Genomic DNA, 12,875 nt, shown 5'->3' with positions numbered 1-12,875 from the left:
AACTTACTGTATTCTGAAAAAACGACTGTAAGAAAAGAAAGAAAAACTTGTTTGCTATTTTTTGTTCGTTTCTCATAATTATTCTAGGTAGATGTGTACAATTAATAGTCGGGTTTTTTGTTATTTAACAATTATTTTATTTTGCATTACAAGGAAAGTTTTTGTACATATGTCCATTTCGTTTCTATGAGGTGTTAGGTAAAATTTCATGTTATGTATAATTCCTGATTGGGGCTATCTTCTATTTCTAACTGACTGTAAATCCAGTCTCCGAAGCAATATTTAGTGCAATAAAATAGTTTAATTTTTATACCGCTAAATTGCCGTCCTCCTCTATGAATCATGAGACCTTGCCATTGGTGAGGGGGCTTGAGTGCTCAGGGATACAGAGTAGCTGGACCGAAGGTGCAACCATATCGGAGAGGTATCTGTTGAGAGCCAGACTAAGGAATGATTCCTGAAAGAGGGCAGCAGCTCTTTCAGTAGTTGTTAGGGGCATCACAATGACTTAAACGGCCATATCGACATCACTCAGTCCTCTGAGTACTGCGCAGCTGAAAGCAATGGAAAACTACAGCTGTTTTTTTTTCCCCAAGAGAATGTGGCTCTCTGCATTTTCACTTAACAATAATGGAGGCGCCTTCCTTGGTAAAATATTCCGGAGGTAAAATAGTCCCCCGTTCGGATCTCCGGGTGGGGACTGCTAAGGAAGGGGTCACCAGAAAAGTAAAAAATAACATTCTACGAGTCGAAGCGTGGAATGTTAGAAGCTTAAAAAAGGTTTTTAGGGTAGAAAATTTAAAAAGGGAAATGGATAGGGTAAAGGTGGATATAGTAGGAATTAATGAGGTTCGGTGGGAAGAGGAAGGCGACTTTTGGGCAGGGGACTTTAGAGTAATTAACTCGGCGTCAAATAATGGGCAGGCAGGAGTAGGTTTCGTGATGAACAAGAAGATAGGGAGGAGAGTGGAGTATTTCAAGACGCATAGCGATAGAATCATTGTAATAAGGATAAAATCAAAACCTAAACCGACAACGATTGTTAACGTCTATATGCCTACAAGCGCCCATGATGATGATGAGGTAGAGTGTGTATACGAAGAGATTGATGAAGCAATTAAACACGTAAAAGAAGATGAAAATTTAATAATAGTTGGAGATTGGAATGCAAGCATTGGAAAAGGCAAGGAAGGAAATATAGTGGGTGAATACGGGCTGGGCAAAAGGAATGAAAGAGGGGACCGACTTATAGAGTTTTGCACGAAGTATAATTTAGTAATTGCCAACAACCAATTTAAAAATCATAATAGAAGAATATACACTTGGAAAAAGCCAGGCGATACTGCAAGGTATCAGATAGATTATATCATGGTTAAGCAAAGATTTAGAAATCAACTCGTTGACTGCAAAATTTACCCTGGAGCAGACATTGATAGCGACCATAATTTGGTGATAATGAAATGTAGATTGGGGTTTAAAAACCTGAAGAAAAGGTGTCAGATGAATCGGTGGAATTTAGAGAAGCTTGAGGAAGAATAGGTAAAGAAGATTTTTGAGGAGGACATCGCAAGAGGTCTGAGTAAAAAAGATAAGGTAGAAAATGTAGAAGAAGAATGGGAGAATGTTAAAAAGGATATTCTTAAATCAGCAGAAGCAAACTTAGGCGGAATAAAGAGAACTGGTAGAAAACCTTGGGTTTCAGACAATATATTGCAGCTGATGGATGAACGTAGAAAATATAAGAATGCTAGTGATGAAGAAAGTAAAAGGAACTATCGGCAATTAAGAAATGCTATAAACAGGAAGTGCAAACTGACGAAAGAACAGTGGATTAAAGAAAAGTGTGCAGAAGTGGAAAGAGAAATGAACATTGGTAAAATAGATGGAGCATACAGGAAAGTTAAGGAAAATTTTGCGGTACATAAATTAAAATCTAATAATGTGTTAAACAAAGATGGTACACCAATATATAATACGAAAGGTAAAGTCGATAGATGGGTGGAATATATTGAAGAGTTATACGGAGGAAATGAATTAGAAAATGGTGTTATAGAGGAAGTTGAGGAGGATGAAATGGGAGAAACAATACTGAGATCTGAATTTAAGAGAGCATTAAAAGATTTAAATGGCAGAAAGGCTCCTGGAATAGACGGAATACCTGTAAAATTACTGCGCAGTGCAGGTGAGGAAGCGATTGAGAGATCATACAAACTGGTGTGTAATATTTACAAAAAAGGGAAAGTTCCGTCAGACTTCAAAAAAAGTGTTATAGTAATGATACCAAAGAAAGCAGGGGCAGATAAATGTGAAGAATACAGAACAATTAGTTTAACTAGTCATGCATAAAAAATCTCAACTAGAATTCTATACAGAAGAATTGAGAGGAGAGTGGAGGAAGTGTTAGGAGAAGACCAATTTGGTTTCAGGAAAAGTATAGGGACAAGGGAAGCAATTTTAGGCCTCAGATTAATAGTAGAAGGAAGATTAAAGTAAAACAAACCAACATACTTGGCGTTTATAAACCTAGAAAAGGCATTCGATAACGTAGACTGGAATAAAATGTTCAGCATTTTAAAAAAATTAGGGTTCAAATACAGAGATAGAAGAACAATTGCTAACATGTACAGGAACCAAACAGCAACAGTAACAATGGAAGAACATAAGAAAGACGCCGTAATAAGAAAGGGAGTCTGACAAGAATGTTCCCTATCTCCGTTACTTTTTAATCTTTACATGGAACTAGCAGTTAATGATGTTAAAGAACAATTTAGATTCGGAGTAACAGTACAAGGTGAAAAGATAAAGATGCAACGATTCGCTGATGATATAGTAATTCTAGCCGAGAGTTAAAAGGATTTAGAACAAACAATGAACAGCATAGATGAAGTCCTACGCAAGAACTATCACATGAAAATAAACAAGAACAAAACAAAAGTAATGAAATGTAGTAGAAATAACAAAGATGGACTGCTGAATGTGAAAATAGGAGGAGAAAAGATTATGGAGGTAGAAGAATTTTGTTATTTGGGAAGTAGAATTACTAAAGATGGACGAAGCAGGAGCGATATAAAATGCTGAATAGCACAAGCTAAACGGGCCTTCAGTAAGAAATATAATTTGTTTACATCAAAAATTAATTTAAATGTCAGGAAAAGATTTTTGAAAGTGTATGTTTGGAGTGTCGCTTTATATGGAAGTGAAACTTGGACGATCGGAGTATCTGAGAAGAAAAGATTAGAAGCTTTTGAAATGTGGTGCTATAGGAGAATGTTAAAAATCAGACGGGTGGATAAAGTAACAAATGAAGAGGTATTGCGGCAAATAGATGAAGAAAGAAGCATTTGGAAAAATATAGTTAAAAGAAGAGACAGACTTATAGGCCACATACTAAGGCATCCTGGAATAGTCGCTTTAATATTGGAAAGACAGGTGGAAAGACAGGAAGACAAGTAAAAATCGTGTAGGCAGGCCACGTTTGGAATATGTAAAACAAATTGTTGGGGATGTAGGATGTAGAGGGTATACTGAAATGAAACGACTAGCACTAGATAGGGAATCTTGGAGAGCTGCATCAAATCAGTCAAATGACTGAAGACAAAAAAAAAAATTGCCGTATTTATTAATGAACAGTGTTTCTTAGTATTATGTATAAGTTTATATATCCTTTAAAAAAAGGAATTAGCATTCCTGAAAATTTTGCATTATTACTAAGTAAAGTCATGTTTTCATTACCATATGCCAAATATTATGTTTGACTTTTTTTTTTTTTTTTTGTAATTAATATTTAGAAACAGAATGTATAAAAATATTATATTTTATACAAAGACCAAGATTTCAACACATTCAAACGGTATGAAATTTATAGATGCATTAAATTTTTTAACAACATCGAATGTATTTAATGTATACTTAAGAGGTTCCCTAATCTTTTTAAGATAAATTTTATTAACAAAATTGCTTGGTGTTAAACGTATTAAAGAAGGTATCATTGATTTGTTAAAGAAGTTCTTCCAAAGAAAATATTTAATATTTTGAAAAGAGAATTGTTTTCCATATAGTTATTTTTTGTCAAAAGTTGACTGCATAATTACTGTTTGTGAGACCACAAAAAAAAGAAGTCTCATAATGACGAATCCAGTCCTCATAAACAGTTAATTATTCTTTTATAAATGTAAATCCTTCAATCAAACAGCATTTTTACTTGAATACAACTTACACATATGAAGCATAATTCTTTCTCAGTCACTTTAAGCCATCTTAATATTTATTTTACAATGTTTTATAATAATTCTAATTTTTCTTTATTTAACGGCATATTGTAGATATTTTAAATTTCTTTTTGCTGTAGTTAAATCAATAGATAAATAATTAATTCTGACTAGAATATAATAATACATTACATAAACAAATAAATATAAAAACAAATTTTAAGAAATAAAAATAAATTTATTTAAAGCTCATACTAATTATTTAAATAAAAACGTGAAATAGTTAAAAGTAGTAAATACATTAAGTATAAAAAATTACTTCTTTTGTCAGTTACTAATGTTTCTTATGAACTATATTTAATAAATTTTAAAAATATGAATAATTCATAAAACACTTAATATTGCAAGATCAATTTCTAAAGGTTACACAAAATAAAATAAAAAATCATAACACTAAATATTTTTCTTTAATAGGATTAGGTATACAATTCTGATAAATTATGGATACTAAAACATTTATAAATCAGCTGTTTGACAAAAATACAAATAAACTTAACATTAAAGTGTATTTCTCGTTTCAGATAATTTTTTTTAACTACTGCTGTGTTTTCCCTTTGTTTATTAATTATGCTCGCAATTACATTAACAAACATTTCAAATTAAATTTTTACAAAATAATGTAAATATGTTGGTGTTTATTCTATTGTTATTTATTAACTTGATTAATGATTTATTAACTGTCTGAATGGTAGAACTCGCTCATTTTATTATGCATTTTTAAAAATCAAACGCTACAACAAAACAGAATTAAGTGAGATTACAATATAATACAGAAATGGCTTAGAGCAAATATTTCAATTCTTTCAGAAGACAGAGACAATAAAAATACAGATAAAACCATTAAAGGTTGTAGAGGGTAAAGTTAGATTATAAATTTCCTTTGAAAAGAAAGAAGTTGGAGAATCTGTAAAGGAAAGAGCTTATCAGATGCAAAATACATATAATAAAAAAACATTATCCATCATGTCAAAATAAGACATTATGTGGTTAAACTGGAAACAATATAGGCACATTCTAAAGAACATTTACAAAAAATAAAAGTCGGCTTGTAAAAGAAATAAAGAAAAATTTTGAGGAAGATTTTAGGGTTGATTACAGTAAATAAAGAATATAAATTAAGAAGCAATGAGATATTAACAATAAAACTGAAAGGATAACAACACTAAGAAAACTACGTAAATACGTCATATTAAAAGTATGAATAAAGATAAAATAGTGAAACAACTTGTGATATTTTACAAAACAGAAAACAAAAACAAAGTTAAGAAAAATACCAAAATTGAAGATATAGAAAATAAGAGCGATTAAAGAGATATGATAAACACATGTATTTAGAATGAATAAATATACTATTGTACAATATTTCTATTATAAGTGAACTTATTGAACACAGACTGTTTTCAAGTAAACTGTTATTACCACATTATCCTAATGTAAAATGAACTAAATAGCAATCAAATGTATTTTTGTAGAGTACTCAACTCTTGTCTATATAATTAAATAATAGAGAGATATCTTTGACAACAACAATTTTGACTGAAAAAAGGTTATGTCGTACATACGTCAGAGATCTATGACAAAAATTTTATAATATATTATAATTTTCTATCATAAAATAAAGTAAATAGCAACAAAGTAAAATACTTCTGCAGACTGTTCATATCTACCTATCCTTATAAATAACATGAGAGATGTACAACCACTTAAAAAAAAAAAACCTTACCGCTCTATTTTACTTTTATTTTGATGTATTAGACTGTATAGATCTAAATAAAAGTAAACATCTGTGCTCATTAAGCACGGATGTTTACCTATTAGAAAAATGTTAGACTTATTTAAGATAATTCCTTCAATAATTATTATCCCTTACACCATTGACCACCACATTCTGCGATACCTCGACTGATCAGTTTTGCTTCTGCAGCAATTATAAAATTTAATAATTTATTTTTTACTCAATATATATATATATATATATATATTGCATATATAAAATTGCATTTTTATTAGCTTTTTTTAAAATAATTTTTTAAAAATCGTGTGTTTGGGGCATGCAAGGTAAAAACTTACCTGCCTTAAGTTGTAACATATACAGAAATGAGAAAAAATGTAATGTTAAATTATAAACATTAGATAAATTTTGTTATACTTGTTATAAATTATGCACACACTGAAAGAATGTTTTAATTTTTTTCTTTAATATAAGATTTTTAAAGGTCATAACAATTCTGTAATATGGATATTAAAATGTCTTTAAAGTATAACTCTCGTTAAACATTAACTCTGATAAACATTATAAACAATTTTTCTCTTTGGTGTGTAAATTAATATGCTTCTTTAAATTAAAACGACGATAAAAAACCTTTTGGCAGAAGTTACAAACATAAGTTTTCTCTTTTGTATGAATATTTAAATGTGCATTTAAAGAATAATTATAATTAAACGACTTCTGGCAAAAATTACAAACATAATTTTTCTCATTTGTATGAATATTAAGATGTCTCTTTAAATTAGAATTATGATAAAAATTCCTTAAGCAGAAGTTGCATACATATTTTTTCTCTTTCGTATGAATATTTAAGTGAAATTTTAAAGCAGCATTATCATTAAAAGACTTCTGACAAAAACTACAAACATAATTTTTCTCATTTGTATGAATATTAAGATGTCTCTTTAAATTAGAATAATGATAAAAATTCCTTAAGCAGAAGTTGCATACATATTTTTTCTCTTTCGTATGAATATTTAAGTGAAATTTTAAAGCAGCATTATCATTAAAAGACTTCTGACAAAAACTACAAACATTATTTTTCTCATCTGTGTGAATATTAAGATGTCTCTTTAAATTATTAGAATGATAAAAAACCTTTTGGCAGACATTACAAACATAATTTTTCTCTTTCGTATGAGTATTAATGTGTACCTTTAAATTGTTTTGTTGATTAAATGACTTTTGACAAAAGTTACAAACATAATGTTTCTCATTAGTATGAATATTTAAATGTAATTTTAAACTATAATTTCGACTAAAAGACTTCTGACAAAGATTACAAATAAAACTTTTCTGTTTGTTATGTGTAATATGTGTTGTTAAATCATTAACATGAATAAGAGACTTTTGTTTATTTCCTTTCTGAGCAGGTAAAACATTTTCACTACTTACACTATCGACTAAATCTTCTATCGTTGCATCACCATATGCATGCTTACATTCACTGGATTTTTCTTTTATAATTCCATCATGTACAGAGTTATTTATGCATCTCTTATAAGTAACACAATTCTTAGTACTTCCCTTGATCAATCCTTTATCGATAGTAACCTGTAAAATTAGAAATAACTAATAATTACAATCGAAAATGAAAGGGAAACACCAAAAGTCCAATGTCTGGTTATGACGGAACAAAAATGGCATTGTATTTTTTTTTCACGAAGCACACTGTTACAGGGCATGCATAGAACATGCATCAACATGCTTGAGAACTTTGCTGTTCCTCAGATTTCTGCGGGATTCAGTTTCCAACAAGATGGTGTTCCACTACACTTTTACTGAGATGTTATCATGTTCCTGAACAATGCTTTCCCGGATGTTGGATCACACGAGGAGGCCCAACTGCATGACCACCCAGATAATTTGAGATTATATGATTTAAAACAAAAAAATTGTTGAAGGTATTTGTCTAATAATGCCACAGATGCACCTAAACACCTGACAAGAGTTAAATTATCATCTAGACGTCTGCCGAGCTATAAAATGTGCATACACTGAAGTTGACTGGCCTACATTAAAACATGGAGAGTTGCTGCGTTTATTAAAAAAAAAATTAAATTATATTAACTGGTTCTCTTATTGTAAACAGCACTTTTGGATACTTTTAGTCTGGACACCTTGTAAATTATAGTACATATACATATATATGATCAAACTAAGCAAACAATATTTATATTATAAAATTATAATAATATAATTTTATATTATAAATAATAATATAAACAATATGTTGTTAAAAAAGATTATGAAAGTTCCTATTTTTAACAATCAGACCAAGGAGTAACATACATCCTTCTTTAAATTTTAAATCTTTTTAAAAGGTTTATGATATATCTGATGTTTCACATGCTTGGGTGACCAAATAAAAACCAAATTGCGTAAGCTTCAACTGTAGTTATTTGTGTGTCACCTTTAACAATGCTTCTACTAGCACTATTATTGGTTGTATGTTACTCTATACTGATGTCAGGTCTAAACTAATCAGGGATCAACGCAGAAAGTTTCATTCCTCGAGTTGTTTTTCTAAAGAAAAATAGCCATGATGGATCAAGGAATGCGTTACTATAGTGGAAGCTAATCAGCATTCTGGAATCCTTTCAAGGAACACATCTGATATTTGTGAAAAATTTCTGAATGCCAATATCCCAGCAAAGAGTAGCTTAAACAATTCGGTTAAAAAGTGGCATACAAAGGTGTTGATTTAAAATTGCAGAACGAAGTAGACAACCTTCTGTTACGAATCCAGAAGTCACAGCCAATATTCAAAGAATTTCTGTTGGTCCGAAAAATTTGTAATTGGTTTTCATAATAAAGCCGTGTAAAATACACATCTTGCTTTAAAATCTTAATTAATGCAAACAGGTTTCTCAAAAACATTATTCATCGACAGATAGACCAGATATTGTGCTTTTTGTCAGATGGGGCACAGTTTCATTTATCTAGGGTAGTGAATGAAAATCCTCACCATGCGTTTGAGTGTACATATTAGTATGAGAAATCAGTGTACAGTTCTGGTAATCATATAGAAGGAGGACCAATTTTTTTTTACTGTAAGTACAAAAGTGTTCCATACAATTATCAAAGAATTCTACTCTTGATCTCTTAGTTAACAGATTGTGGAAAAAATTATGGCTTCTTCTAACAAGATGAAGAAACAATCTGTTGCACATGAAACAATTCAATAGCACACATTCATGCAAGGCTACAGCTTTGTTACTGTGAGCAAGGGATAGTGGCTTCCTTGTTTCCCAGATTTGTATAGTTGCAATTTTTTCCTTTGGTTATTTAAAGGATTGGAGTTTATAAATCAAACTCTTACACTATTGATAATTGAAGGAGAAGATTCAGAATAAGAGACTGAGTCACCGACAACATTTTGCATCAGGTGACTCTCAATATGATTACTTAAGCATTACAGATACACAGGGTGCTTGCATCAAATATATTTTCTAAAAATATGTAAGTATGTAAGTTTTCCTAATGCAAATACAGAATTATATTTTATTTCATTTTCATTTCATAGATAAAATTTTATGTTACAAATGTGTTTAATCTGTATCAAGTCGATTTTAAATCGTATACCTGAGAATTGAAATATGAAAAGCAAATACTATTAAAAACAAATCACCCAAAACATATTAAGTATGAACCCTTTCAACAACTTAGTTTCAAAACATCATTCTAACTTCACTCATTGACTTATCATTCACACACACGCTAATAGGTCTATGTTAATTAAACAGAACTAAATAGAATTAAAAACAATTTTTTTTATAACAGAATTAACTGAAATCGCAAAATATACATACATACATACACAATAATGAAATTAGCAAGAGATAAATAATGTTTATTACAATATCCAATAACTAATACTTACATAATCCGGATAAAATCCTATCTCTTCTGCCTTCACCGTATGTAAATACTTATCATTTATTTGAAGTTCATCGGTTTTCATATTTAAATTAAGCTGTAATGAAACTTCTTCATTCAAAGATATCTCAGATTCCTTAAAAACAATATAATAAAAAACCTTACAAAATGTGAAAACTACCAATATTCATTCAATAAACAATATTTTTTTGTTCTGAATGGAAGTTAATAATACCATTACATAGATCATATCATTATAAAATAAATTACAAGATAAAAATAAATGTGATTAAAGTTTATATCAATTGTTCACATAAAACACATGAAATAATGTTAAAAAGGTAAATATATAAACATAAAAGATCACAAAAAGATAATTCACAATTCAGAGGGCGCTACTGAAAATTATTTTGAGCATATATTTATATACATGTTAATCAAAATGCAGATAAATTGTGCGTTTATGCAATTATTATTTAAAAATTCATTAACAGAGGAATGTTGTTTCGATGAAAGAAAATTTTTTAATTGTATTTTGAACTATTTGGTCCTTCCACCAACTTATTTAAAATACAATTAAAAAATTTTCTTTTACAGAAACAGCATTCCTCTGTTGATGAATTTTTAAATAATACTAATTATAAAAAAAGGTACAATTTACCTGCATTCCGATCAAAATGTACATAAATAATTGGTGGGAAGATTTTTCAAATAGTTTAGCAATTCAGACAGACGTGTGCAATAAGGTCCTTCCTTGTAAGATGAAGTTATTTGGTTCAGTTTAGATGGATATTATTATTTTTTAAGAATAAGTTACAATTTTTTTTTAGTAAAGATTGCATATTCATAAATATAAGCACAAGGATAAAATAATATATATATATAATAATTAAATAATATTAAGTAATATATAATTAAATAATATTTAATTTTCTAAACACTGGTCTACACGATTCATGTTTATAAGCACCACATAATGATCTAAGAGCCAAATTTTGTATCTTAAAAACTCGATTTGACTTTTTCAGGGAGTGCCAAGATTTGATATACTTTATAAAAGATTATATGTAGGCATAATAAACATTTCATACAAACTGTATACTTCCTAACTATAAAAAAAAAAAAAAAAAAAAAAAAACAATCTATACCAGTCAATATACAGGACAAGAAATAAATGATTGAGTGAGAATGATGGTAATGAATTTTTTGGCATAATCATTGTTTCATGCCAATCTCTGTGGCACAACAAAAACATTTTGGCCTTTCTTCAGGAGGTCCTGGGTTTGAATCCTCATCACGAACGACATTTTCCACGTGCTACAAAATTCATTACCACCCATCAGTAACTTTAATCAAGCATAAGCTTGTTACTGTAGAAATAAAGATTTATAAATAGTATATGATTATACCGAGCTATATTTTTACATTTTACTTTTTCTTTTTTTTTAACTTTGTTAAACCGCGTATAAATTATGAAAGTTATTCAGAATAGCCAATATAAATCATACATTTCTAAATTTCCCTTTTATTATTATTATACTATCATAAACTCTACAAAATCTCTTATAATGATATATAATCAGCCGTTTCAAAACCTAATAACAGCAAACAGGAAGAAATTAATGAAACTGAAATATTCAAATACCCAGGGAAGATTATTGGACGTCAACATCTCTTATAAAGAAGCCATTATGTTAAAAGCAGTAAAATGGAACTAGCCTATTGATTAACTAAGAATACCTGCAGTAAAAAAATTGATATCGTTGAATGCTAAACTAAGTCACTACTGTACAGTTGTTTGATTGGAAGCTCTATAACCGATATAATATCTGACATTTGACAACTAACTTCTAATCGAAAAATTTCAAACAATAAGTCTTACAGCCCATCAAGGACAGAAAAGAAGACACAATAATGAAATTTACAACCTATGGCAACGGAACCAGAGAAACTGAAAGAGATAGAGAAGAAATGAAAATAACCCAAGAAGACTAAAAAAGAACATTTAGTGCGAGAAAGAATTGTAAAATATCTCAGGTTTCCAGGAAAAGCAAAACCACGAAAGAAATATTTCTTCCTATTTAAAATACCGAAAAATGATGAGATATGGAAGAAAAAGGATGTGAAATAACATGTATATTGAAAAAATTTGATTAACAACAAAGATGAAAACTAAACATAAATCATGTAAATTTAGACACAAAACACTCATATTAAAAGTTATTTAATTCCCTTACTGGTTTTTGACAAAATAACTCGTCATTAACTACCTTGAAAAAAGTCGCCCTTGACAAAACGATTTTCAATATGAACCGACCTGTTTTATGCTGTTTGTTGACAAATTACAGCAATGTGTGCGAGTCTAGTTCCACTTTTACTGTAATTTAATGGTGAAGTGCTAGTTGCATAACGTTTCTCTATTTTATGTCTTATTTCATATTGTTCTGAATAGCTGTTACTATGCATTTTTCTTTCTTTTTATGATTCCTTAAGTTACGTTCATATTAGTTTTATTATTTCTTTGTATTGTTTATTGTTTTCATAATTTTGCTATTACTTTTGCATAATTTTCAGTCATATTTTTATTTCTAACTGTTTGTGTCTGTAGATAAGACCATACGTAAATAACAGAGTTGTTTACTATAGCCTAATTTTAGTAATTTTTTATGCGAATAAACAATCTTTGTGTTATTATTTTAATTACTAGTGTTTTACAATATTATTGATATAACAGTTAAATATTTAAGTGATATTTATTAGTCCAACATGGTCTGTTCATCACGTGTAAATGATAGTGATATAATTGAACTTTTAAATGATTTAGCTCATGGCAAATAAGATGATTCTCTTTTTTTTTTAAGATGATTCTCATATTACCAATGATGAGCATGATGAACGGGATTTACAGCCTCCTGATTAGATAGGTAAAAGACCTGAAATATCTGTTGCTTAAAAAAAGG

General features: G+C 29.3%; 1 protein-coding gene across 5 annotated transcripts in view; it reads right to left on the bottom strand.

Annotated features, from left to right (window-relative positions):
• Nucleotides 1-12,875, bottom strand: part of LOC142333658 (uncharacterized) — a 46,359-nt gene that overhangs the window by 21,159 nt on the left and 12,325 nt on the right. For 4 of the 5 annotated variants that reach the window (XM_075381042.1, XM_075381043.1, XM_075381044.1 and 1 more), the window contains 2 exons: nucleotides 9,920-10,051; nucleotides 7,432-7,590 (listed from right to left, as the gene is read on the bottom strand). In XM_075381042.1, coding sequence (XP_075237157.1) covers nucleotides 7,432-7,590; nucleotides 9,920-10,051 — 291 coding nt within the window. Of the gene's footprint in view, nucleotides 1-4,634; nucleotides 5,000-7,431; nucleotides 7,591-9,919; nucleotides 10,052-12,875 lie in introns of those variants that run through there. The other variant, XM_075381046.1, reaches the window with a different exon arrangement.

The sequence above is a fragment of the Lycorma delicatula genome, chromosome 13 (genome assembly GCF_047948215.1).
Source record: "Lycorma delicatula isolate Av1 chromosome 13, ASM4794821v1, whole genome shotgun sequence".
NCBI lineage: Eukaryota > Metazoa > Arthropoda > Insecta > Hemiptera > Fulgoridae > Lycorma > Lycorma delicatula.
Note: the sequence above shows the minus strand (reverse complement) of the source record. Positions and strands in the feature narration are given on the sequence as shown.